Source organism: Xyrauchen texanus, chromosome 8 (genome assembly GCF_025860055.1).
Source record: "Xyrauchen texanus isolate HMW12.3.18 chromosome 8, RBS_HiC_50CHRs, whole genome shotgun sequence".
NCBI classification, from domain to species: Eukaryota; Metazoa; Chordata; class Actinopteri; order Cypriniformes; family Catostomidae; genus Xyrauchen; species Xyrauchen texanus.
The window spans coordinates 22,972,668-22,998,472 of NC_068283.1; the positions used below are offsets into that span (position 1 = coordinate 22,972,668).

The 25,805-nt window shown below is 36.5% G+C and overlaps 2 protein-coding genes across 4 annotated transcripts in view; both read right to left on the bottom strand.

Annotated features, from left to right (window-relative positions):
* The window catches only part of ca10b (carbonic anhydrase Xb), a 32,264-nt gene extending 22,524 nt beyond the window's left edge, over positions 1 to 9,740 (bottom strand). Inside the window, exons 1-3 of the mRNA XM_052132575.1 lie at positions 9,219 to 9,740; positions 7,260 to 7,334; positions 519 to 661 (exon numbers count right to left, since the gene is read on the bottom strand). Coding sequence (XP_051988535.1) covers positions 519 to 661; positions 7,260 to 7,334; positions 9,219 to 9,276 — 276 coding nt within the window. The 5' untranslated portion in view covers positions 9,277 to 9,740. The remainder of the gene's footprint in view (positions 1 to 518; positions 662 to 7,259; positions 7,335 to 9,218) is intronic.
* A 216-nt stretch (positions 9,741 to 9,956) lies between these two features.
* LOC127648370 (integrin alpha-3-like) overlaps positions 9,957 to 25,805 on the bottom strand; it is a 37,362-nt gene continuing 21,513 nt past the window's right edge. The window contains exons 17-26 of one of the 3 annotated variants that reach the window (XM_052133029.1): positions 23,874 to 23,953; positions 23,001 to 23,078; positions 20,812 to 20,914; positions 18,952 to 19,128; positions 17,144 to 17,263; positions 15,352 to 15,465; positions 13,822 to 13,917; positions 13,510 to 13,635; positions 13,272 to 13,383; positions 9,957 to 11,309 (exon numbers count right to left, since the gene is read on the bottom strand). In XM_052133029.1, coding sequence (XP_051988989.1) covers positions 13,273 to 13,383; positions 13,510 to 13,635; positions 13,822 to 13,917; positions 15,352 to 15,465; positions 17,144 to 17,263; positions 18,952 to 19,128; positions 20,812 to 20,914; positions 23,001 to 23,078; positions 23,874 to 23,953 — 1,005 coding nt within the window. In that variant the 3' untranslated portion in view covers positions 9,957 to 11,309; position 13,272. Of the gene's footprint in view, positions 11,310 to 13,228; positions 13,384 to 13,509; positions 13,636 to 13,821; positions 13,918 to 15,351; positions 15,466 to 17,143; positions 17,264 to 18,951; positions 19,129 to 20,811; positions 20,915 to 23,000; positions 23,079 to 23,873; positions 23,954 to 25,805 lie in introns of all 3 variants that reach the window. The other 2 variants (XM_052133028.1, XM_052133027.1) reach the window with 2 other exon arrangements.

A 25,805-nucleotide genomic window follows, 5' to 3' on the forward strand; every position in this document is an offset into this window, starting at 1 on the left:
ACAAACTAGGTGTAGTGCATTAGCCATCAAGCCGGCACATCTTCAAAGGCTTAATTTGGAAAGCTCTCCTGCTATGCTTTGTGAATATAATTGAGGATGTGGTTCATTGGCCAACAGAGTATAAAAGAAGTCACCCCAAATTAAAATTCAGCTCTGCACTTTAACAAACTAAACAACTAGCTTTCTAAATAACAGCAACAGAGGTGAATACACTGTTTGATTATTTTTGACAAATGGACTGGTCATAGCTGCTAAACTGGGGTACACAATGTGACCCGATCTTCAAAATCCTGATCTTCCCAATCCCAGTGAATAATGAATAACAATGAAAATATATATGTCTTCTGTGACTGTCCATGTTCTAGTGGTTTATATATTGTGGAAAATATCTATTTTAAAATACAGTAATGCATCATACAGATATTATGGACAGTATTATAATGCAACTGTCAATCAAAGTGTTATTGTTACCTTAAGCCATGAGTACAATAAAGAGATTTATCCTTCCCAGTACTTACCTTTCGTTGTCCTGCATTGAGCTGTAGCGGGTTGAGGAAGGGGTCAAAAATCATACGACTAGTTTCGATATTCACAGGTGACTGTCTCTTCCCAATTGCACAAAGATTCCAGGCAGTGTTTACTAGTCCCCAGAAAGATGGCACTGATGAAATAAAAACAAAAAAGTGTTTATTTCTGAAGAACTGAAATTCAGAGCATTAACATAAATGAACAAAAAAGGAGATGTTTTAATTTTTTTTGCGATGGCTGATTTTCATACAATTGCAGTTGATTGTTACTTACTTTAATGTGTACAAAAGCGCCCAAAAGTGTCATACAAATAGTCCATGTGACTTGTGTGCCATATTCCAAGTCTTCTGAAGACATACAATCACTTTGTAGGATCAACAGACCAAAAGTTGTTATTCACCCTCAAATCAAATCTAATCGCATTGATCAACTCTTGTATACAGAGCCAAATAAAATATGATGACACGTCAATACTATCAGACCTTATTGGTTCTCGGGTGTATTATGATCAAATGGCATGACACCATGACACAAGAATCCATACACCCATTGAACATAAATGAGTAAAAGTAGAGAAAAAAAAATCATTTTCACCACTCCATGACACAAGAACCAATGAGTTTTTACAGTATGTTACTGGTATGTTGCCATAGTTGGTTTGTGCTTTGTTTACAGGAGTTCAATTATTTGATTTGACAGTGAAAAACCAACACATTCTTATTTGCTCTGTTCATCACACAAAGGGATAGTTTGTCTTCAGAAGACACACGTATCACAGCTATTAAATTAATCACTATAAATTGCTATTCTACAGAAATAAATGATCACAACATTCTTTGAAATATCTCAATTTGTATTCTGCAGAATAACAAATGTTATGCTGGTTGAGGGTGAGTAAGTACTGATAGAATTTTAATTTTGGTTGAACTAATCCTATAAGGAAAAAGAATAGCGTTGATGCAGTGGCGGTGTATGGATCGTGATCTGATAGGTCGTGAATATGTTTGGGATTATCTCAAAATGCTCATACCAAATTTGCTCTGTGAGCTCCATCCACGGTGTTGATATTATTTAGGGTTTCATTCTAGTGTGTGATGTCCTTTGCAACAAACTTTTGTTTAGCAATCAATTTTGCCACTTAATTACGAGTCACTGTGCTGGCTCTCTTTTAAAATTAGATTATTATCATGAGGCTCTTGCATCCAAATCAAAGAGCTGCCTATAATTGCAATTCGCTTCGCAAAAAAACAATCTCGCAAAAAAAGAAACACAGATGGAATTAGGCAGCCACGTACCCAAAGGATATACTTGACCTTATATGATTAATTTATTCTCTGAGATGTTTTGCCATCCAAACACAGTAATCAGCTCCACTGATGAGAACGAGATGCATTAGTGCATTGGACCCCAGAGAGCAATATGACAGATGAAGGGAAGAGCCCGACATCAGGGGAATCCCAGTCATTAAGAGGAAAAATCCAACATGAGGAGCATGAACTGAGCCTGACTGGAACGTGAGCAAAAGCAGATATGCAGTGCAAGTGCTCATGGTGATTTTGTGACCCTGAACTCTATATACTGTCCATGTCAGCCATATTAGATCATCAAGATCTAGGATGCTTCAGTGGAGAGAGTAACACCTTTTATCCCCATAGGATGAGATTATAACCAGATTTTACCAGCAGATCGCTGTTACGAACAAGCAATCTCTTGACCTGATTTTCCTCACATCCTGTTTAGCTCTGTGAAAGGTTAGCAGTGAAACTGGACTAGACTACATGAATTTGATGTATTGGGGTATTACATTTGAATGAGTAACTGCATTTGAGATTAATATATAATAGGAACCAGTGGAATAAACAAGCTCTCTTCCTTCGAATGCATCAAAGGCATTTATACATAATTTGTATATTTTTTGTACATTGACCTAAATAAATGAATGTTTCCAAAACTCTGATCAAACTAAGGTGTAAGCCTACATTTCTCTGACATTCTAACAGTCACTGAGCACATTACATTTTTATTTTTTTCCAGATTTCAAATTCCTCACTCTGTGCTTCTTTAAATGTCAAGGACAGATGGAGTATGAAACTGCTTACAGAACTGCTTATAAAACTGTGAAACATGTTATACAATTGTGCTTATTTAGAAGTGGAACCACTTCCAGTAGAAGGGTTCCAGCTGGGCCCATAATTCTATGCATTATGTACATAATGAGAACAACACAAGAGCCTTTAAAATTCAAAAGCCACAAACTTGTCAGATCCTATCTGTATAAGCTTAGAAGATAGAAAAATAGATAAATGTAAAAAAAAAAAAAAAAATGCAAATTAAACCAGAACACATAAAATTATTGTTCTGTCATTGTCATAATTTAATGACAATTATGTTGTTCCAAAACCTTTACTTTTTCATGAAACAAAAAACAGGAGATGTTTGTCAGAATGATAATAAAAAAAATGCAATGAAAGTGAATGGTGACTGAGACTAACTGCTTAAGATCTTTTGTATTCAAACAAAAGAAAGTCATACAGGTTTGGAACTACATAATAGTTAGTAAATGATGACAACATTTTCATTTTGTGAGGACCATTCCTTTAAAGAGAGAGACAGAAAAAAGGCAAATAATGAATTAATAAAGAAATAAATGAAATCTCCAGTGTCATGTTTGAGTTCACGTTTGAGGTCATGTTCAGTCTGTTTGAATGAATCCATTGGTAATGTCAGCAAAGAGTTTTGAGCTCAGATGTAAACTCGAGTGATACAGTGATTTTGCTGTAGCAATTGATAAGTGCTAGACAGATGGCACCCTCATCCTCAGGGATCTGTGCCAGGTTTGGCTTGGGATTCAATACATTAATGAGAACTCTAATGAGACTGCTTTTTATGTATAACAAGGGACAAATAATACATTATCTGAATAAAACACATTCAAATGCAATGCAAGTCTGAATGCTGATGTTGCATAATATTGAAAGTTAAATTAAGTCTTAAATATGGCATTAGTGGATACATTTGAATGCAACAAATGTTAACTTTTTTGCATTCTCTGTCCACATAAAATTGTTGGTTTATATTAAATGTGAAAATGTATGTAAGAATGTTTTTTACTAATTATTTACAAAGAAATGCTCTTGAAATAAATAAGTGAAGGAGGCCCAGTGACATTGAACATTTGCGCATCTTAGAATTTACTCAACAGTTTTTCTAGATGGGAAAAAGATTTGGAAATGTTTCTTTAACATTTGCTTAGACAACATTTGTTTACCCCCCCTGAGCACAAATGCTGATGTGAGATAGCTGAACATATGACATTTAATCACAGTAAAATAGTGCATTGCTTCTAAATTTTCTGATAATAGTAGCACATAAATGCAATCACCTCTGCAATATGAGCCCAAAAGTTCATTATTGCTTATTGTTAAAATGTTTACAAGTTAAAAGCAAAAAACTTTCTTCTAATACTCAAAGAGTAAACTCTAGTGATTGCAGAGCATTAAGTTACACTGCACTAAAATTAAAATGATAACACATTAATATACACATAAGGCAGCTCCAGGCCATGATCAAGGATTAATAAAAAAATGAAATAAAAATGCAGGAAGCCCTCAGTTCAGCATCAACTTGTTCTGTTCCCTAAATGCAAACTGCATTTTAAAAGTAGAACATCTCATTTGGTAACCTTAGTGTAAACCTCAAGGGAATGTGTTATCATGTTAAAACGTGGGATTTTCCTGTCACAACAAATAAAACATATAATAAGCTCACACTAAAGACAGAACAGAAATATTAATCTATGAATATGTACACATTAAAGACAATTTTATGAATATGTACGTTCACATCTCATTGAAGTGAGATTATGCCCTTGACTTGGGAAATAGCCTTTGTATGTCAATCATGATACTTTTTTGTGTATCACATTCAACTGATGAGGCAAAACTATACAATGTAGAAGCACTTCTTCCTTCTATACTAAAATTAGGCCCTTAAACCTCTTAAAATAAAATGGAAATTTTTAATGGTAAGAGATGAAAGCTAATACATGTGCCTGCAAGGATCAAAGTGACTGTGGACAATTTAGTCCTGCATATGATGAATCAATAATTATGGCGAATCAATCTTTCTTGCATCTTATACTTAATGGTGCACTTAGTGATTTTTTTATAAAACTTGCTAAAATTATAGAATATAACTTTTGACATGTCTGACTGATCACACTGTGAATTCGGCAACAGGAGGTCAAGAGATTTGCAGCTGAAATCGGTCTAAACTTATGTAAATTCAAACCACTGCCCCCAGTGGCAGTAGCTGGATTTGTTGCTGAAGAGTAATGTCCACATGGTGGCGCCAAAAGTAAGTTTAATTTTTTTTTTGCAAATTATGTAATACAGTCAACAGGAATGCACATTTTACTAACCATATGCCTTAGCAGACTCAAAACAACTCAAAATAAAATCAGGCCATTGAGTTCTCGCTCTCTTCAGTCAGAGGTATGACACACTTGTCGATTAAGAATGGTAGAGGGGTGACAAACATACAGTACCAAATCACCGCAGCTCTCTCTGATTCCCTGTCACGTGAAGCTTGTCAAAATAACAACAGAAATACCTGTGTGAGCATGAATAATTGTTAAAGAGTGATTTAGGATTTGATTAACAGAGTAACTTTACCTTGTGAAAGTGTACATTTGTGTATTTATCCCCTAGAGGTTTGCTGTAGAACGCTTATGTCCATAAGCAGCTTTCAGTGAGTTAAGAATTTACGTTGAATAAAAACAGACTGTTGTGCCTCCGCTTTCTGATTTCATTAGTCATTTTAATGTAGGAGAAAACGCAGGAAAAACACTTGGTGACAGAATCACTTTGGATTACAGTCAGCGTTTGTGATTATATGCAGCTGAGTACGATGAAAACGTTCAGATCAGCTTGACGTCTTGTAATTTCTTCAGTAAAAGCAGCTCATTGGTCACTTATGGACAATGCAAGAGGCCGCCCCAGCAACAGAACAATTTTTTCTGCCATGTTGGATCCTTTTTTCCCCCGCTGCTGTAACCATTAATTTAGCAGGGAGTCCCAACAGTCAAGTGATTAATGATCTCCCACTGACAGACGCTAGTGCACACTTCGTATCTCACATACTGACTTGCGATTATGTTAATGAAGCTCACACCTGAAAATCATTGGGAAAATAGGTTAGTGTGGCGCCGGCTTTACCCAAACCCTAAATCTAACCATCATGGGAGTAAAAATTTAACTTTAGAGTGAAAACGCAACCTTTTTACTTCATGGCTTCCCTGGGACTAGAACCTGTGTCTCAGAGATTGCTCAAGAAACAAACTATTAGTCGAGCAACAGGGGAAGGTGAACACGGTTGATGCAAAAATGTCTGCTGGTAGATAGCGAATTCCAATGTGATCATGTTGGATGAATAGACTTCAGTCATTTCAGTGGCCTAATAATGTCTTTAATTTTACATGGAGTAGGTCTTCTCATGGGGGTCGACTTGCATGTAAAGATCACAAGACCAGACAAATAATACTTTCAGATGTAGAATAAATTAATCATGGCTGACTGTGAATAATGCAGTATCTGAAAACTTAAAAAAAAAAAAAAAAAATGACAAAGTACACCTTTAAACTATGAATGCAGTAAATAACCTATATCCTTTGACAGCTGAACAAGTGTCACAAATGTTTAAAAATGACTTCTAATATGCTTCTTTTAGTTTCCCCAATCCATTGCACAAGGAAATTAGGTATTCAGTATACTTGTGAGAAAATGTCTTCAGATTAATCCAGACAACCTGTACTCTTGGGAACTGATGACGTTTGCTCTTTAAATGCTTTCTCATCTTCTTTCTTTACACTTAGTCATTTTCCACTACTCTCAAGGACATTTATGCAAAATAAATCAAGAGACCTTTTCTCCCTCACAAAACACTAAAGAGGTAAATTTATGTGCAATACATATATGTATGAGTTGCTATAGAGCTTACTTGATATCTGCTACAGCTGTGATTGATGCAATAGGCTGTGTCCTTTTAAGCAGACCAAGCCTGCCCTTTGTGAAATATGAGAAGAACATTCCTAACGAAACATTGTACATCCCCTGGCAACTATTGATCTGTTTCTTATTAAAAGCTTTTAAGCATACTGAACAACAAAATACTATTATAATCCATGTCAATGTACAAATAACTCCTTGACTAGCTACATACAGCACATTCGCTTACTCTGACTACATAATTAAGTACTTCCAATACAACTCATAAAGTGGCTGCAGTAGTGAGCATAAATCAATTGAAAACACAAGCCTTAAAAATGGATTATAATTTATTCACTCATACATCTGGTAAGATGCTTAAGGTTGTTTTACTCATGAAGACACTCACATACATCATCTAGCAAACTAAAACGCATCAGACTAATTAATCTAGTGTTGGTACGTAAGCAAAAATTTAACTATAACCCCAACATTTAAGCCCTGATGCAGCATGTGCAAAGTGGTGTTAAACATATTTTCTTGCCATTGTTTAAAAACCAGACCCTTCACGCCGCATATATACAAACATGTTTGAATCAAGCAGAATAAAATATGAATTAGTACAGAGAAAGATTCATGTGGAACATTCATGCATACCTTGAAATTCTTAATGGCAAACAGCAGGAATCTTGACAAGGCACATTCTGAATAGTCTCATCGTTTTATTTTTATTTTTGAAAGGCTTACCAGGTATAAAGCTCCCCTGGACAACATCTTTGTATGCCCACCAACCATCGTGAAGCTTTGATGACACCGGTTGTGCTGCAAGTAAAAAAAATAAAATAAATCACACATCACTCACCTATGGCACTTTAAAAAAGAAGCCACACCTGTAATAGACCTCAGCTCCCCATGGAAAGAAGTTTCTGCTGTCAAATCAGAGGATGAAGTTGTTTCTTCTTACATTTCAAGGCACATTTAAACATTCACACAGCGATTAGTGGGAAATTTCAAGTCAAAGTCCAAGTCAATGCATTTGAGAAAAATTGTTGATAAGAGTTATATGTAAATGTATCAATTTGATATTTGCACACATGGCTTAATTGCCCGAAAAACAAGTTTACGAAATGCCGACAGATGCATTCTGGATCCTCTACTCTTTGTCCTATCAGCGGAGCTGAAAAGTAGGTCAGAGAGGCAGCAGACTCCTGCATTCTGAATTCACTCCGTTATCTCACATCACGATTCCCCTCACCTCTCTCCATCTGGCTCCTGGCTGCGGCTTGCATCATATCCACTGCCGAGTCAAGCACCCTGGCCTACTCTTTAATACACCACACCATAGCTCTCCTTTCATGCCAGCCCACTTCGATGTGCCCATCATGAATAGAGCAGAGGAGCATTCAGCCGCAATTTGCCTCCACACCAATTTATCGACATCTGTGTCTGAGATATGAGCAGCCTGCTCAGTTTTGCTAATACCACTGGTAGGAAACCACTATTCTGAAATTACTCTCTGCAGTATCTGGAGAGTCGGGAGACAGATTGCATGGATTTGCTGCATGTGCAGTCGCGAGGACTTGGGAATCATACACCAGGAGATTCACAAAATTCTGACACTCAATTGAGCCCCTGTCATATATCCTCTATTGTGTATTTCTCTAAAATAGATTCCCTGTGTGCACTGTGATACCGAATTGACTATTGTAAGGCAGGCTTATACTATATATAGACATTTTACATAAGGACAATTCTGTCTGGAGGGCTTGCTTTTACAGTTCTTCTACAACTCTCTGTCTCATTGCCTGTGTTCGACATGCATGAGTCATTGTGATAGTACTGACTGAAATGAGAACATCAACTCTAATTTAACTAGTTCTATCCGCCATGCAATCCTCCTTTCTGCAATAGATTTAGCCTGCCTCAAATCAAACTGATTACATCGACTTTCAAATGCAAATCCTACATGCACACACTGTATCCAACTCTTGGAAGATATAACTTGAGCTAGTGTTTGTGATCTCCATCCCTGGGACAGAAACTGATGTCAATCTCATAAGTGCAAAAGAACATAGACTCTGAAGTTCAAGACACAACTCACTGAAAACTTCACTACAACTGTTTTTTTCTCTCTTTCATAGCACTTTTTAATTGTATACATTTATGTCAGTATGTTTCTTGTCTTTTAGGGCATCTTTCTCCTATATATTTCTTAGCAGTGAAAAGCATGTTCAGGTATAGGCTATTACAATAAGATGTTTCCGCTCATTAAGGAAAGGTCTCCGAATATTCAGCACCATGGACAGCTCATTTTTGAGAAGCGAATGTTCAAGGTGAGAAGGAAAAGAGAAGACATAATGGAAACAACAATGGCAAGCAATACAAATAAATAAATAAATAAAATAAAAAAATAGGGAACAAATTTTGCTCATAATCTTTTCTGTCCAATTAAATAAAAGACCATTAAACGTTCCCGTTGGACAGTAAAAATCATGCATTGTGTTATGACTAATAACAATGGGTGATAACAATACATAAGACATTAAAGCACGTATTTTTTACGTGGCTTTGGCTGTAAATGCATCATAAGCCTAACGGAACATTAGTCAATGAAATAATTACAGAGCTGACGACAGCTTAAGGAAACTGTCACTTTCTTTTCGGGACCCGACAAGTACGATATTTTCATATCTGAACACAATTTACCTTCTAAAAAGATGACATTAATGTTGAGAATCAGAACGAACTCCCAAACGTGCGGCATTCTTCGTCTAGTCCATGACCACCACGCTTCGCTTCAGGTAATTAACTTGATAACACTTGAGTCAAAGTCTGAAGCATTATTCGGAGCGAACGGTCAAGTCACTCTCAGATACGACGAACATAGTCCTTTCCAAATGTCGCGACCCAGAGCACAGCTGTAGTATGAAATTTGCCAAACGTAAAATCACTTAACAATTCTCAGCATTGAAACTTGAAAGTCCAGGGATAGATTAGTCGCTGGAAATACGCGTTGCAAAACAGAAAAATAAATGTCTTTCTTTTTTATCCTTATTTGTGTTATTTGAGTCGTGGATAGTGTTGGCTGCGTTACCTGCCCGTGCGCGCGGATCTCAGGTTTTAGCGCGCGCTAATCCTGCTGCAGGCGGGGCTCGCGCTCCCGTGACGCTCGTTTGAGAATGCGCTTAGTTTTGACATCTATTCAAACTCTAACGCAATTACGTTCCTGCTGGCGATAAGCTTAACAGGATTAGAAGTCATCAAATTTATGTTCGTTACACATAACTTTAGTAAAATGAGATCACATTAAGGACTGGTAAAACCGCAAAACAGGAAAACATTGTATTTTTAAGCTATCACTTCATAGCTTATAATTATTCTAAGATAATAATAATAATAATAATAATAATAATAATAATAATAATAACTTTATTTTTAATGCGCCTTTAAAAGTTGCATCTCAAAGCGCTATACAAGATAAAAACACTTACATTGAAATACAAAAAAGAAAATATGCATTCAGAACTGTTTAAAAAGAATACAATAATAATCTCAGAAAAGAGAAGATTTAAAAATACTAAAAGATTCAGCATGTGGTAGATTTAAGAGCTACTTAATGAGTGAGCTGTGATAAACAACGTCTGGACACTCAGATCTCCAGGTCTGTTGACACATGAGAGCACAGCAATTACTTTAAAAGACACACCAACATTTCAAATAGATATCTAAACATCAGTCACTTAACCTACTTTATGACATTTTTTAAATACAAAAATAAATCACTACCTCAAAACATCATATCCACAAAGTCATGAAAGGTTACAACAATTTAACTATTTATACAAATGTAATCAGCACATTTCCATGACACATACTAGCCACATGACCTACATGAGATATCTGAAACATTGGGTATGCCATTCACTCAAAACTTTCAGTCAGTCAGAGCATGTACACATCATCGCACACACTCCACAAAAAAGCGACATCCGAAACCAGAATGGAGCTAAAACAGGCTGAATTTGAGAGTAGGTACTGTCCCAATGGCATAGGCTAAAAATAGTGTGTGTTTGTTTACAATTCTGCATTAAAAGACATGATTCACATTCAAGAATGCAGCACTAATTTCTGGTAGTTTGCTTCTTAAAAGAATCCATCAATGTTTCACATGCACTTGACCCGATTCAAGATCAAAATATGTCTGATAAAAGCCATATAAATATATAAATCAAGAACCAAAAAAGAGAACTGAAAGAGTGAGTCACGACTGGCCAAATCATTTTAGCAATCAGATGTTAGCAAGCATCTGAAAGTTTCAAGAGGAAATACTGTATTTTCATTTAGGCAACATAAATGTAAAAATCCTCACACAGATAAATGCAAAAGAAAGACAATTAAGATATATATAAAACATAAATGTAACATGAAAAACAGTAACAAAATGAACATAAAAAACAGTATGCACACTCACATTAAGAAGACACTTCTGGATAATTAGTTCCTGACTGTTTGTAATGCATATTTTTTAATAAAATAATAATAATAATAATAATAATAATAATACAAAGTTCTCAGAAGTCGTCTGACTATTGAAGTCCACTGTATAGGAGAGGCAGTGTCAGAGTGCTTTCATCAGTAGTACTGTTTCATTTCTGTCCAGTTTGTGATCCAGTGTTTCTTGTTGGTGTCCACAATCAGAAAGCCCTGATTAACCTGGTATGGTTCCTTCTTACAAATCTTCACTCCTTGGTATTTTGGCATAGTTCTGAAGTAAGCAGCCCGCTGAAAAAAGCCACTCTGCAAGAATAGAAAAAGGATCTTTTGAGAGAGAAATCTTCATACTGCATTCTCAAGCAGCATTACAGTGGCAAGGTGAGCAGCGTTTATTCACTGAAGTTTTGAGAAGACTGAAATCTGCATGCACCTTTCCAAAGATGAGAGCCTCAAATGAAGTCATTTCATGAGATTATAGATTTGTATCAGCATACCCGTATAGCAACTGAGTGAAACAATTATTTAAACTCAACCAAAATCATGAAGAGACTGAATTATTAAGAGACACAGACAGCGGTGATAATTTCTGCAGCAGGTTTTGTAGAAGCTTGTTAGCTCTGTTAGAAAAGAGGTAATCAGAAGGAGTTTGTTGCCACAGTTGAAAGCAAGCCCTCAAACAGAAAGAAAAGAAAAGAACACGGTATCGCAGAAGGAAGTTATTAGTCTTGTCAAAGGAAGACTTTCAGAAGTTGGATTAAAGCAATATACAGTTGCTGTTTTAAGACATTGTTCTATCTCCAAGATAGCAGCATCAAATGCCTGAGGACATAATAAAAGCTTCACATATCAATTTGTTTCAGGAAAAAAACAACCTCTAGTGCTTTCGAAAACAATGAGTCAAAAACATAGGCAAGGCAAGTGTTACATTGCGTCTCATGGGACAATAGGAAAGGAGACAGTCGGTATCAGAGGAGCTTACATGCAAAATATTATTAGCATTTGAGGGGCTAGGCCACACAAAAATGAAAATTCTGTCAGCATTTGCTCACCCTTATGTCTTTCCACATCTGTATGAATTTAATTCTTCTCTGGAAATTTGATGAACGCTCAACCTGTTTTTTTCCATTGAATGAAAGTGAATGGGGACTATGCCTGCACTCAAAAAAAATAACTCTCACTATTGTCAGTTTTACTGAATCCTCCCTTGTTCATTTTACAAAAAAAAATACATGAAACCAAGTGAACTTGTTTCAATGCTTTCAAGCTTTACCTAATCTGTTTGTGTTGGGACAACATGAACATTTTTTGTTTGGTTGTCTGAAACTGGACAGGGTATTTCTAATTCCTAGTAAATCGTAAAATTCTGTGTTATATAATGTGTCTTTGTTCAAGATGAATGTAAAGGGGGAGACGTGTTAATGTTTTGCTGTGTTGAGCTTTAGAAGAGTTTCTGTTATGTTGGAATTTTTAGGTTACTATTAAGGCGAAGATTGGAGCTTGAGCTTATTTTGAGCAGAGGTACATTTTGAAAATGATCTGTATTGCTTTACTCATTCAGCAAATGCCATGCTAATCAAAACATAGTGTTTCCCTCAATGTATTAGCTAGTTTATAATAAAAAAGATTAATTTAATTAATTTAAGAGATCATTTAACATGTCTAATTTAGTTGGGTTTAATCAATTCAATTAGGTTCCCTCTACTTGAAGTATTTAAATTGAGATTACATTGTAATTTCATTTAAGAAAACTAATTTCAAACATGTGGAACCATTGTCCATTGAGTCAAGTTCAATCAAAAGTTTTTTTGTGTGTGTGTGCGCATGTGTTTGAGCTCCAAAATGAACAAAAAAGCACCATAAAAGTAGTCCATATGACTCATGTAGTATATTCTAAGTCTTCTGAAGTAATACAATAGTTTTGTTTGAGGAACAGATCAAAATTTAAACTAAAAGTCATAATTCACAGAACATCTTAAACTCCACTGCAGCTCTCAAATCTCACTTTTGTTTCACTTTCATAAAAATGACTTACATTTCAGTCTGTTCCTCACCCTTATGATGTTTCACCCCTGTATGAGTTTCTGTCTTCTTTTTTTCTCATCTTCTGAAGTCATTCGATAGCTTTGGGTGAGTACATGATGACAGAATAAGCATTTTTTGGTGATCTATTCATTTAAGCCAAGCATTTTAAAAGCTAGACAGCTTTTGGCTGTGGGACCTACAAACTTGCAATTTGAGTCAGAGGCCCACAAAAGACCACTGAACCTCATTCGTCCTCAGTAAGGCGGTCATTTTCAGATGGCTGTGTTTTCATCTCAGCTTTCTGGGCCTTGGCCTCATAAAGTTCTCTGGTGTTGGCCCTCTTGAAGAAACCAAACTGGGGAACAGGATTCAGATATGAGCAGTCAAACAACAGACATAGCTGGATGAAGTGGGCTAGGCTTGAATCCACAACTTTTCTTCAATCTGCATTTCAAGCACAAAAGCACAAAAATATCCTCACCTTCCACAACAAAATGACAATCAGACCCAACAGAATGACTCCTGCCAGGACGGACACACTGATTATCCAGAGTGGTGCTTCATATGGACCCTTTTCTGCCCCTGCAGACTCTATTAATACTGAGAACTAAACAGAGAAAATATGTTTATTGTCATTAATCTCTTATGCATAAAAAGTTGTCTAACCACACAACATATACAGGGAAATTGCCTAATTTGAATATTTATTTGATTCTCCCTCACTTATGCTAAAGTTATGCAGGAGAGAGTTCTACATGACAGAAGAACAAAGTCAAAGATGTTGAGTGTGTACCTTGTGGGTGTCATTGATCATCTTAAGGTTAGGTTTGTCTGTTTTTAAACTCAATGTGGCATTACCATACACTATTATTTCTGCACCAGTGTAGTCCTGAGAAAAAAACCAGCACAAAATTTATTTTTCAAATGCTGCTTTATTTATACAGCAAATGCTGACACATAATAAACCAATTGCTAAAATCAAGGTTTTGTGACTTAATTATCCACTGTATTTTATACTATACATCACAATTACATTTCCAATTTGCACATTCAGTGGGTCCATAAAATATACACTTATAGTAAGGCACACTTAAAAATGTATAAATTGCATTAGATAACAACATATAAAAGCAAGTGTAATTTATTTTAAAGAAAAATGGCACAAGCACACTTTTGAGTAAACCATATCACAAAAAAGTTTGTTGCATCCACATTTGATGTGATTAAAGGGATAGTTCACCCAAAAATTAAAATTATCTTTTGATTTACTCAGCCTAATGCCATCCCAGATGTGTATGACTTTCTTTCTTCTGCTGAACACAAATTAAGATTTTTTTTTTATATTTCAGCTCTGTAGGTCCATACAATGCAAGTGAATGTATGCCAACATTTTGAAGCTTCAAAATCATAAAAGTAATCCATGTGACTCAAGTGGTTAAATCCATGTTTTTAGACAAAATATGATATATGTAGGTGAGAAAAATATCAATATTTAAGTCATGTTTTAGCATAAATTCTCCTCCCTGCCCAGTAGTGACAAATGTGAATCACCAAAAACAGAAGGAGAAAGTGAAAGATAAAAGGACTTAAATATTGATCTGTTTCTCACTGTGGCAGGGCGGAGGGCGGGGCTGGGTCGTGATGATACACACCCGGTCCCTTATCAGGCTAATCAAGCCTCCGAGAGGGATAAAGGCAGACTGCGGAGGATTGTGCGGGAGAGAGAGATAGTTTACGGACATGTCCGTCATGTGTGTTTGTCTTTTTTTTTTTTTCAATATAAATAATATTTTAATGAATAAACCAAACAGACAAACACACATGACGGACATGTCCGAACTATCTCTCTCTCACAATCCTCCAGTCGACTTATCTCTCGAAGCTTGATTAGCCTGATAAGGACCGGTGTATGATCACGCCCCTCCCTCCACCTCACCCACACCTATTATTTAGATTCAGAAGATATGGATTTAACCACCAGAGTTGTCTGGATTACTTATATGTTGCCCTTATGTGGATTTTGGAGCTTCAAAATGTTGACACCCATTCACTTGTATTGAATGAACCTACAGAGCTGAGATATTCTAAAAATCTTTGTTTGTGTTCAGTGTGATATAAGTGTCCAAATACAGTACTTTTGGGGCCACTGCTCATATCAACTTTTAGCTAATTCTAATATAGCACACTCTGAAGGCTAGTCCTAGGGCATAACATTTGAAACCTCATATACTCTCATGAAGACAGTCTGATATGGACCAGATTACCATGAGTCTGCAGTAATAAACTGAGATAGTGGAGTTTCCAATAAAAACTAAGTACTAACCTCAAGAATTGTGCTGTTCCATAAGCGCGCTCTAACAATGAGGGTGGCTGAGGTGCCCATGTCCAGCAAGGGGCAGGTAAAGGTTTGACAGAGGGCAGTGCCTGTGGTACAGTCCTGATATTGAGAGAGAATGAGGACTGACAGCAAAAACACTTCAAAATCTTTCTCTACCCTTCTGAAACAAAACAAATAAACATCTTAAACCAGCCTTAAATTTTTGACTGGTTTTAGAGGGATTTTTGACACTTTTTTGCTGGTGAGACATCTTCCCAACCAACTAAACCAGTTGAGCACCAGTTTGGCCAGACAGGGAGACCAGCTTAAACAACCTAAGACCATTTTGTCCAGACTGGGATACCATCTTAAACCAGCTAAGACCTTCTTGGCCAGGCGGGTAACCCAATTAAACCAGCTGAGCCCATCTTAAGTCAGTTCAGGACAGCTTGGATATGCTGGGATATCACCTTAAACCAGCTAAGATCATCTTTGCCAGGCAGGGAGACCAACTTAAACCAACTGAGACAATCTTTAACCAGCTAAAACCAGTTTGTTCAGGTGGGATACCATCTTAAACCAGCTAAGACCATCTTGGCCAAGCTAATATATCATCTTATACCAGCTAAGACCATCTTGGCCAGGCTGGAAGACCAGCTTAAACCAGCTAAGACCAGACTGGCCAGGCTGGAAGACCAGCTTAAACCAGCTAAGACTAGCTTGGCCAGGCTGGGAGACAAGCTTTAACCATCTAATGCCTCACAAACTACACAACTTTCAAAGACATCAGATCGAGGTACCGTTCTTATTACACTTCTGTCTGTCTTGTCATGGAAGTCGTAGCGTTTTCAAATTACACAATGAACTGGTGACAGGTGAACACATTACAAGATATTTTACTATCAACGAATCCCCGACGACTCTGCCTGGACTCCAAATTACGTTTAACAACAGAGTACACGCGTGAAGTGATACGAGATACAAATGCATGATCATATGTTATGCATTTCAGAATATGATGTGTATGTTTTTAATCACCTAAAGGCATCATATATTTTATTGGTTACAATATGAAAAAGTAACTCCTACTGAAAAATCAACCTATTTGCTTATCAGACTGTCCAAGAGAATTTGCTATTTCTCTCCAACACTTCTCTTTCTCCACCAGGTACAAAATTGGCAGGCACTGCTGTTCCTGCCAATGTTCCACTAATTTTTTCTCCATTTCTTCGATCAAATGAGACTTTCTTGATACTGCAGCCATGCTAGATGATGTTCTGTTGCAGGTATATTAAGACTCCTCCCACTGAAACTTCTTGCCCCGTTTCTTGCTCTCTTATTGGCTGTAGGTCAACACTGTTGTTGCATTCTGTCAAAACATATTTCACATTGCACGATTTTGAATCGCAGACAGGTCAGATATTTAACATTCTAGATATCTCGCTGAGATCGGCGACGCGTTGGCTCTTCTCTCAATAGAGCCTTTGATAATTCATACATTGCGATTGTCGTTCATGGGAGCAAGCTCTGATTTGCCTACGATTTCAGGCTTTTGTCAGCGATCTCCATAAAACTGTTGGCGAGGGAAAATGGGACTTAAAATCGTGTAAACTCAGCATAAGACAACCTTAAAGCAGCTAAGACCAGCAACCAGCTTAAGCTGGTTTAAGCATTTTTTTTCCAGCAGGGTAGTCTCTGTTGTAATAGATCTCGCAAACTATCAGTGAAGATATGGCATGATAGTATCCTCCAGTTGCCTAGCAACTAAACAATGGTTGAGGGAGACTGATATACTCACCACTGTCACAGTTTTCCTGACATCTCGTGAGTTCAGGGAGACCTGTGGCTTGGGGTGTTTAGACTCAACGGAGGACTCATCTCTCCTCTTCCTCCTCCTCCCTGACTTATGCTCCGACACCTATCCACAGGAGGCAACATATGTATTGCATTTACAAGCACATTATATTAACAGCATGATATTTAGATTCCATTTCACCACATGACTTAGTTAATCCTATATCATATTAATAAGCATGAATTACCTATAATTAGCATACTTTAATTGGGCTCCTTTGTATTATACATGATGTTCTGTCGCAGCTAAATACCAGGTTCTCTTTTAAATTGTGGGTTTATTTGTACAACATCTACTCTTCATAAGCACAAGTCGCACTGACTTAAAGGAACAGTGTGATACAGACAGTCTAACTCAAATTGATAACCGTTGACCCTCAGTTTATTTCAGAGTACGGACATTTCCAAAATGTAAATTCCCACATGGCAATGTGAGCTATGTGTAACAGTTCCGAGAAAGGGGGAATTCCTAGTCCTGGCATGTGCTCAGGGTTGGGAGAGTTACTTGTGAAATGTATTCCACTACAGATTACAGAATCCTGCTGAAAAATGTAATTTGTAACATGTACTTTCCGTTAGTAAGGTCAGTAACGTATTCTAAAACCTTTGGATTACTTCTTAAGCACTGGTAGGGTTTTTCACTTGTTCTGACTATAAAACTCTGCCAGTACAGTAAGACAAAATACACGTTACAAATACATTCTCTGAAAAACCTAAATATCTTATCCAGTGCCCTAATATCAAAGGTTTTACAAGATAAAATGAAATTATGATCTAACGTGAATCTTCTAGATAAAAAAAATATGATCGTGTTTGGTAACATGTTTATTTCTATTTCTTCTGCTCCAAACTTACTTCAAACTTACTTCTCTGTCTGCTCGTATGAATGTAACACATCATAAGAAAGTGTTTCACCGCTGTTCAAATGCACTTTGGATCGCATCATTTATATGTTTAAATGTTTTCCATCTGAAAGGACTAAATATGAAATGAAACAAATGCCAATAAAATGTAAAGTAATCTATTCAGTAATCAAAATACTTTTTGAATGTAACTGTATTCTAATTACCAATTATTTAAATTGTAACTGTAGTGGAACACAGTTACTTATATTTTGTATTTTAAATATGTAATCTCATTACATGTATTCTGTTACTCCACAACCCTGCATGTGCTAGACTCTGCTAAACTGCTGTTATTTATTTTCATGCTTTAATCAGAGGCCAGGGGGCAGTATAATAGTCACACCAAGTGACGTATTGAAAACAACTCAGTCTGGCAAAACTGATGCAAAGCAAAACAAGTTTGTACATAACTTGATAGCTCCTGTAACAATCAATAAAATTACTGTATTTATTTACCCTGGAAATGCCTGATGCCTGTTGACAGACACCCCATTCCTATTTATGTCGCATTGAATAAGATTATTTAATTTATACTGTACATTTCATATGTGTGAATTGAATGCTATCAAATTATTCATTATAATTTCTGACGGTTCCATCGAGCACTGCTTGTAATGGCATAAAGACTTTATCATCCAAATGACTTTGTATATGGTAAAAACCTGTAAGGCAAACAAATACAGTGATGCATTATATTTGTTTGTGGGCAGGTTAAGAAATAACATAGTTAAATCATCGTTCAGCTCTCAGTGGAGACATCGGCCGGTTCTGAGAGTAGTTTACAGTTCTGTCATGAGAAACAGCACCATTTCTGTGGAAAAAGGGTATCATACATCCAATGACTTACTGTTAGATTGAGTGGGTTTATAATGTTCTTTTCAGGGACACAGAATGACTTGGAGTTTCCTGTCATCTGGATCTCTGACAAATAAAGTAGCCACTTCCCATTAGACACTGCATAAGGCCACTGAAAGACCACTTCTAGAAACCCCAGATTTCCCAGAGGTTTGCCAGGAACAGTCACCTGCAGACCCATAAAGAACACATACAACAACAAGTAACTATACTAAGTAACTGTAATCCATATATAGTGATTTGAAAAAGTATTTGGCCCCATGCTGCTTGCTTCTGTTTTTGTGTATGTCTCATACTAAATTGTTTCAAAATTAAAACAAAATGTAACATAAAACAAAGGCAATCTGAGCAAACAGAAAATACAGTTTTTAAATAATAATGTTATTTATTGAAGCAAAAAAGTTATCTAATACCAACTGGGACTGTGTGAAAAAGTATTTGCCCCCTTAGTTATTAAATCCCCAAATCTTTGAAACTGTACTCATAATGGGGTTCAGCTGGGCTACACACACCCAGGCGTGATTACTGCCAGCCCTGTTCAATCAAATCAATACCTAAATATAACTTTTTCATCAGTAAGAAGCTGGCTAAAAGGTCTCACCCAGTAGCACACTATGCCAATGTCAAAAGAAATTCCAGAATGATGAGGAAAATGGTGATTGAAATACATCAGTCTGGGAAGAGTTACAAAGCTATTTCAAAGGCTCTGGGACTCCAAAGAACCAAAGTGAAAGCCATTACCACCAAATGGAGAAAACTTGGAACAGTTTCCAAGGAACTGCTCTGGCATCAATAAATGTCACTGTTCATGATTCCAGTATCAGAAAGACACTGGCCAAAAATGGCATCCATGGAAGAGTGACGAAAACAAAAACCTCTGCTAACCTATAAGAACATTAAGTCTCGTCTGAATTTTGCCAAAACATACCTTGATGATCCTCTAATCTTTTAGGAGAATGTTCTGTGGACTGATGAGTTGAAAGTGGAACTGTTTAGAAGATAGGTGTCCCATTACATCTGGCGTAAATCAAACACAGAATTCCACAAAAAGAACATCATACCTACAGTCAATCATGGTGGTAGTAGTGTGATGGTGTGGGATGCTTTGCTGTTTCAGGGCCAGGGTGACTTGTAATTATTGAGCGAAACATGAATTCTGCTCTCTACAATAAAATCTCAAAGTAGAACTTCCAATCATCAGTCTGTGAGTTGAAGCTCAAGCGCAACTGTATTATGCAGCAAGACAACGATCCAAAGCATACAAGTAAGTCCAACTCTGAATTGCTCAAAATAAGCTAAATTAAAGTTTTGTAATGACCAGACAAAGTCCTGACTTGAACCCAATTGAGATGCTGTGGCAGAAAATTAAACAGGCAGTTCATGCTTTAAAACCCTCCAATGTGGCTGAACTTTGTTATGCAAAGAAGAGTGGGACAAATCTCCACCACAGCATTGTGAAAGACTGAGCTCCAGCTATCGGAAGCATTTGGTTGCAGTTATTGCTGCTAAAGGTGGCACAACCAGCTATTAAGTTTAACAGGGCAGTTCGTTTTTCACATAGGTGAAATATATATATATATATATATATATATATATATATATATATATATATATATATATATATATATATATTTATATTTGAAAACCGTATTTTGTTTACACTCAGGTTGCCTTTGTTTTATGTTGTATCTGGTTTGAAGATCTAAACATTTTAGTATGAATTTCTTTTTAAGAAATTAGGAAGGATCAAATACTTTTTCACAGCACTGTAGGTAACAACATGCACTGCACAATTTTGTATTTGTTATGGACAGTTATCTATGACAATAACACATTATAAAAATGGTCTTGCCGTGATGTTGAATTCCACTGGGCTTCCAATGTCACTAATGGATTTCATGGCTGATTCCCCCATTATTTTGCCACTGCATTCGGTCTTAAACTGGGAGGGAAGTCTAAAACAAAATTTGTCAAATTAAATACATACAGTGGCTCCAAAAACACACTGGACACTTTTGGACACTGACATGCCTTTTTTATTATTATTTTAACCCTTTTGCACGCACGATCAAACTGGTGTGATTACACAAGGCTGGGCTCAGACATTCACACTGATGTGATCTGCATTCATGCTGCTTTTAACCAGCAAAATGGGTTGTCATATGACTGCTTCAGTCATTAATTAACTAGCAGCTCAAATAGTCTTTTCAACATCACAATATCTTAATTTGTATATATATGTTACAAACTTATCAATCACTAAATAAAAGTATGAATCAACACTGTTTATATGCAGCTTAGCAAAGAATATACAAACTAGTCAATCCACTCAAAACGTTTCCCATTCCGTCTGTCACAACCTCTTCAGGGGCTGGGAGAGTGGAAGGGCTAGGTTTTTAGAACCTTCTTTGCTCCTCCTTTTTTATGCTTCTATGACGATACACACTCAGAATCCCATCTTGCATTGCAACGAAAATATGGCAGCACACATAGCCGGCATGTGCATTCGCAATCGCATATTATCTATCAGAATGAATCATTATAAACATCTAAAAACCACATTATATGTTTGGTAATATATAAGCTGACCTTCGGTGCACCCACTGTGATATAATCTGTCCTCCAGTGCACCTGCTGTAAAGTGTAAGGTAAGATTTATTCCAATTACAGTGTGCATTCAAGAACTCAAGATGGGCAATCCATCTGTACAGGAGAAACTTGCGAGCGAAAAGGATACTATGTTCCTTGAGGTTCAATTTTACAATATTAGTAAATATTGTAAAATTGCAACTGGTTACAATATTAGTAAAGTGTTTTAGTCAGATATTTTTAAAACATGATAATTTTCGACCCTCATTCTGAAGCGCTCTGTTTTGGTGCTGCTGCTTCTTTAAGACTTGACAGTAAACACGCACTGTTTTAATTTCCTCTCTGTTCTTCACTGATCTGCTCTCTCACCACTACTGGGTGGGGCAACAAAACTGATAAGGTGAAGTAGGTATTGAGTGTTGTTGTGGAGGTGGTCAGATGCAAATGTCTACCACGGTGTGACATCACAATGTGGAGGAAGTAGAGAACAAGTCATTTGGTAGCTTGGTTTTAACAAATGCTCTTTTTACAGTGAGGAGGAAATTTTGAGTTCTGAAACTTACAGTATGTAAGCACATTGACCTCTTATATGTCAAAAGATCAAGCAAAATTTTATTCCAATTTGTCATGACCCCTTTAAGTCACATTTTAAAATATTTTGTTTTCATTGCATTAGATAACAAAATATCAAACCAAGTGGCACTTGCAAAGCCTTTCTCAGATCTGACTTTTCTGGACCACTTTTGCTTTGCATTTTACCAACTGGTGTCAAGAGGATTTCTAGTGAATGTTGAAGTCTTGAATATATAAAGTCAAGTCCTCTCAAGTTCAAACAAGTGTCAAACAAACTAACAAGCATGTTTGTGCCTTTTCTTCTTGAAAATAAATGCCACTTGGTTTGATTATTTGTTCTATAATGTAAAGACATTTCAACTATAAAAAGTGTGGAAATTCTTTTTGGGGCTTCTGTATAATATGTAATAACATTTTATGTCAGCAAAAAGTATGAAATTCCTGGATGAAATCTTGAATTCAGTGTTGTAACTGAGTCATTATTGACATCACTTTGAAAAGCAAGAAGGCAGAAGAAAGCTGTGGGGTTGGGGGCGTGATCATGTGTCTATCTGTCTGTGGCAGAGGGAGAGTGGTAAGGTTTGTCACCTGGGCTGTCATTATCATTAACACCTGTCTTTTGTTATAGTGATAGCTGAGGAAGAAAATAATGAAATGAAAATAATGCGCATCAGTCGGCAGAAAGTGAGGGACCAGAGAGAAACTGTTTGTGTGTGTGTGTGTGCGTGCTTAGTTTAATGACTGACACTGAAGAGTAATAAAATACTCATGTTGACTATTCCCACTGATACCCGGCTCCCTTTACCCTGAAAATACGAACTTCATTACTAAAGCATCCACTGAAATGTTCCAAGGATAGAAAGATGCTGCATAACTCACACAAGAAAGTGGGGCTTTAGAATGTAGTCCACCACCAGCACTCTCGTCAGGGGCTGTATATCATTCTGATCACTCTGCCTGAGAAGACAGCAGATGAAATAATCAGCCAGTGTCCAAATCGGAGTCATATCCTTTGATCATGCCTCTTTTGCAGCAGTTAAAGCAACAAAACAAGTTTTCCTGCAGATATACATATATAAACTCGATATGAAAGGGGTTAAAGGTGCGATTACACATACCTTCTCACGTCAAAATTCCACGGGCGAAGATGGCGTGGGCGGATGTATGAAACCAGCAAAAATATAATTGTCAAGCAGCCTTTTTTAATGCTGCACTTTATACTCAGTGAGACTTACGTAGAAAAAAACATTATACAAAAAATAAAACACTAATATGATATCCTTGTCCATTGTGAATATTCAGTGTAGCTGTGTACAAAGCCACACAGAAGTCACTGCCAAAGAAAACATCATTCTATTGGTCAATGTGGTGATTTCACCTGTCAAAGTTTACCAAACTTGAACTTGAGAAATCAGCACAAGGAAATTCTTCGCCAACGAATTCTTCTGCGTCCATCGTGCAAAATTCATGATTGCACGGATTCCCACAGAGATTACGCTTTCGCCCATGGAATGTCACCATTCAAAGTTATGTGTGTCCGCGCTTTAACACTGAAAATAACTTGCCCTGCTTTTTGCCGTGGATTCAAGTGTAAGGTGGGCAAAATAAAAAAAATTATGATATTGAGATCTAGTGATTGCATGTCTTAGTACAGATATAGATTTTTCTGTGAGCTCATTTACTGCTAAACACAGTTAATATTAACAAAATATTAAATTTAATCTGAAAAAAATATATATAGATTTCTCATACGTTAGGAGTTTCAGTTCAGTCTGAATTTTTTGCATATCTATTGTGATTCCTGACGTTTCAAAGGTGATTTCAATCTCCATCTGTGAAAGAAAGAAGTGACCACAACAAAATTAAGACTTAATGCATACACAAATTAACTACACCTTCTCGTAGTAATGTTCTTTATCACTACACTTGAGATGCAATTTACATCCTATTGCCACAACTCCTGTCTCCAATGAATAGGAATAATTTTATGCCCATCTAATTTTGTATATATAGCTGGCCCAAAAAGTATTTGGACACTTGATCCACACACGGGAGATATATTAATTTTTACATTATAGATCAAAATATCTTACGGAAGCCCTGAACCGCAAGGTGGAACAAAAATAGTGTCTCAGTTCCTTCCTAAGCCTTAATTTAGTTTCTCTCTTCCTAACTTTTTTCAGGTGCCACTATCAGTAAACATGTAATATTATACTTTTAATGCTTTCTCTGCTGCTATATAGTTGAATAATACATTTATTATTTATTTAAGGGTTTGCAAACCTGAATCAAGACAAAATCAGTTACATATGTTTGATATGGCATTCGTTGTCATGTAACAACTTTTTTGTTAGAAATTGTTGGTCTTTCTAAACACTCGTATGCCGTTTGCTCAATGTTACATTGTTGAAGCAAATTAATGTATCGAGGAAAACATAATAACAATTATTATTATGTCTGTCCTTTTGAAGTGTTAGGGGTACATCTGGTAATGTTAATATTGTTGTAAGTAATCTAATTTCTAAACTAATTAATCATTTATAAATTAAATCCTCGCGACTGAAAAAAAAAACATTTTGAAGAGAGAGGTTTTTTTTTCACCTTTATTTTTTCCCCCACCTTGCGGTTCAGGGCTTCAGTAGTATCCAAACATTGCAAATATTAAAAATTATATATATATGAGAGGGAGAGAGAGAGCACATACACACTTTCCAACTAAGGAATAGTTTGAAATTATAAAACAGGTATATTTGGTTGTCAAACTTTAAAGGGATAGTTCACACAAAAATTTTAATTCTCTAATTATTTACTCACCCTCATGATATCCCAGGTGTGTATGACTTTCTTTCGTCACTAGAACACATTTGAAGATTTTTTTTTAAATATCTTAGCTCAGTAGGTCCTTAAAATGCAAGTAGATAGAGCTTTCTCTTTTGAAGCTCCAAAAATTACAGAAAGACAGCATACAATACGACTCCATCGGATAAATGTCTTCTAAAGTGATTTATTCAGATTGGCATTTGAAACACACGAGAATTGACGCATGTGCGACACAGCTGGAAGAGCCCTGCTGTTTCAAAGTGAGATGGAGGAACACTGTACAGTAGCTTGGTTGGTTTTGGTTTAGATCTGTATTTATCTGTTTCTTTATTATCAACCAAGTGGAGAACGTGATATTACTTTGGTATCATGGCAACGTGAATATGTCACACGAGAGATTGCTTGGACTCCAACCTCTCGTGAACCTTACCCTCACGGTAGATTATAGTTAAAAAGTACTTAAATGTTGATGCACCACAAGTGATCATATCACTTTGGAAGACATTCATTTAACGGCTAGAGTGGAATGGATGATGTTTATGCTGATTGTCTGTGATTTTTGGAGCTTCAATAGAGAAATCTCCATTCACTTGCATTTTATGTGTTCTGGTGAAGAAAGAAAGTAATTCACACCTGGAACATCATGAGGGTGAGTAAATAATGAGATAATTTTCCTTTTTGCTTGAAATATCCATTTAAGGGAATATGTTCATAGTTAATGTGATTATCTCTATCCTGTTGTTCCTCTGAAAAGACATATATGTGAACCAGAGGGGAAATTTCTTCGTCCACTTAAACCACATTGAGGCCAGTTGGTTAAACTTAAATTGCAAAACATGGCTCAGAAATTTAAACTTAGTGCTG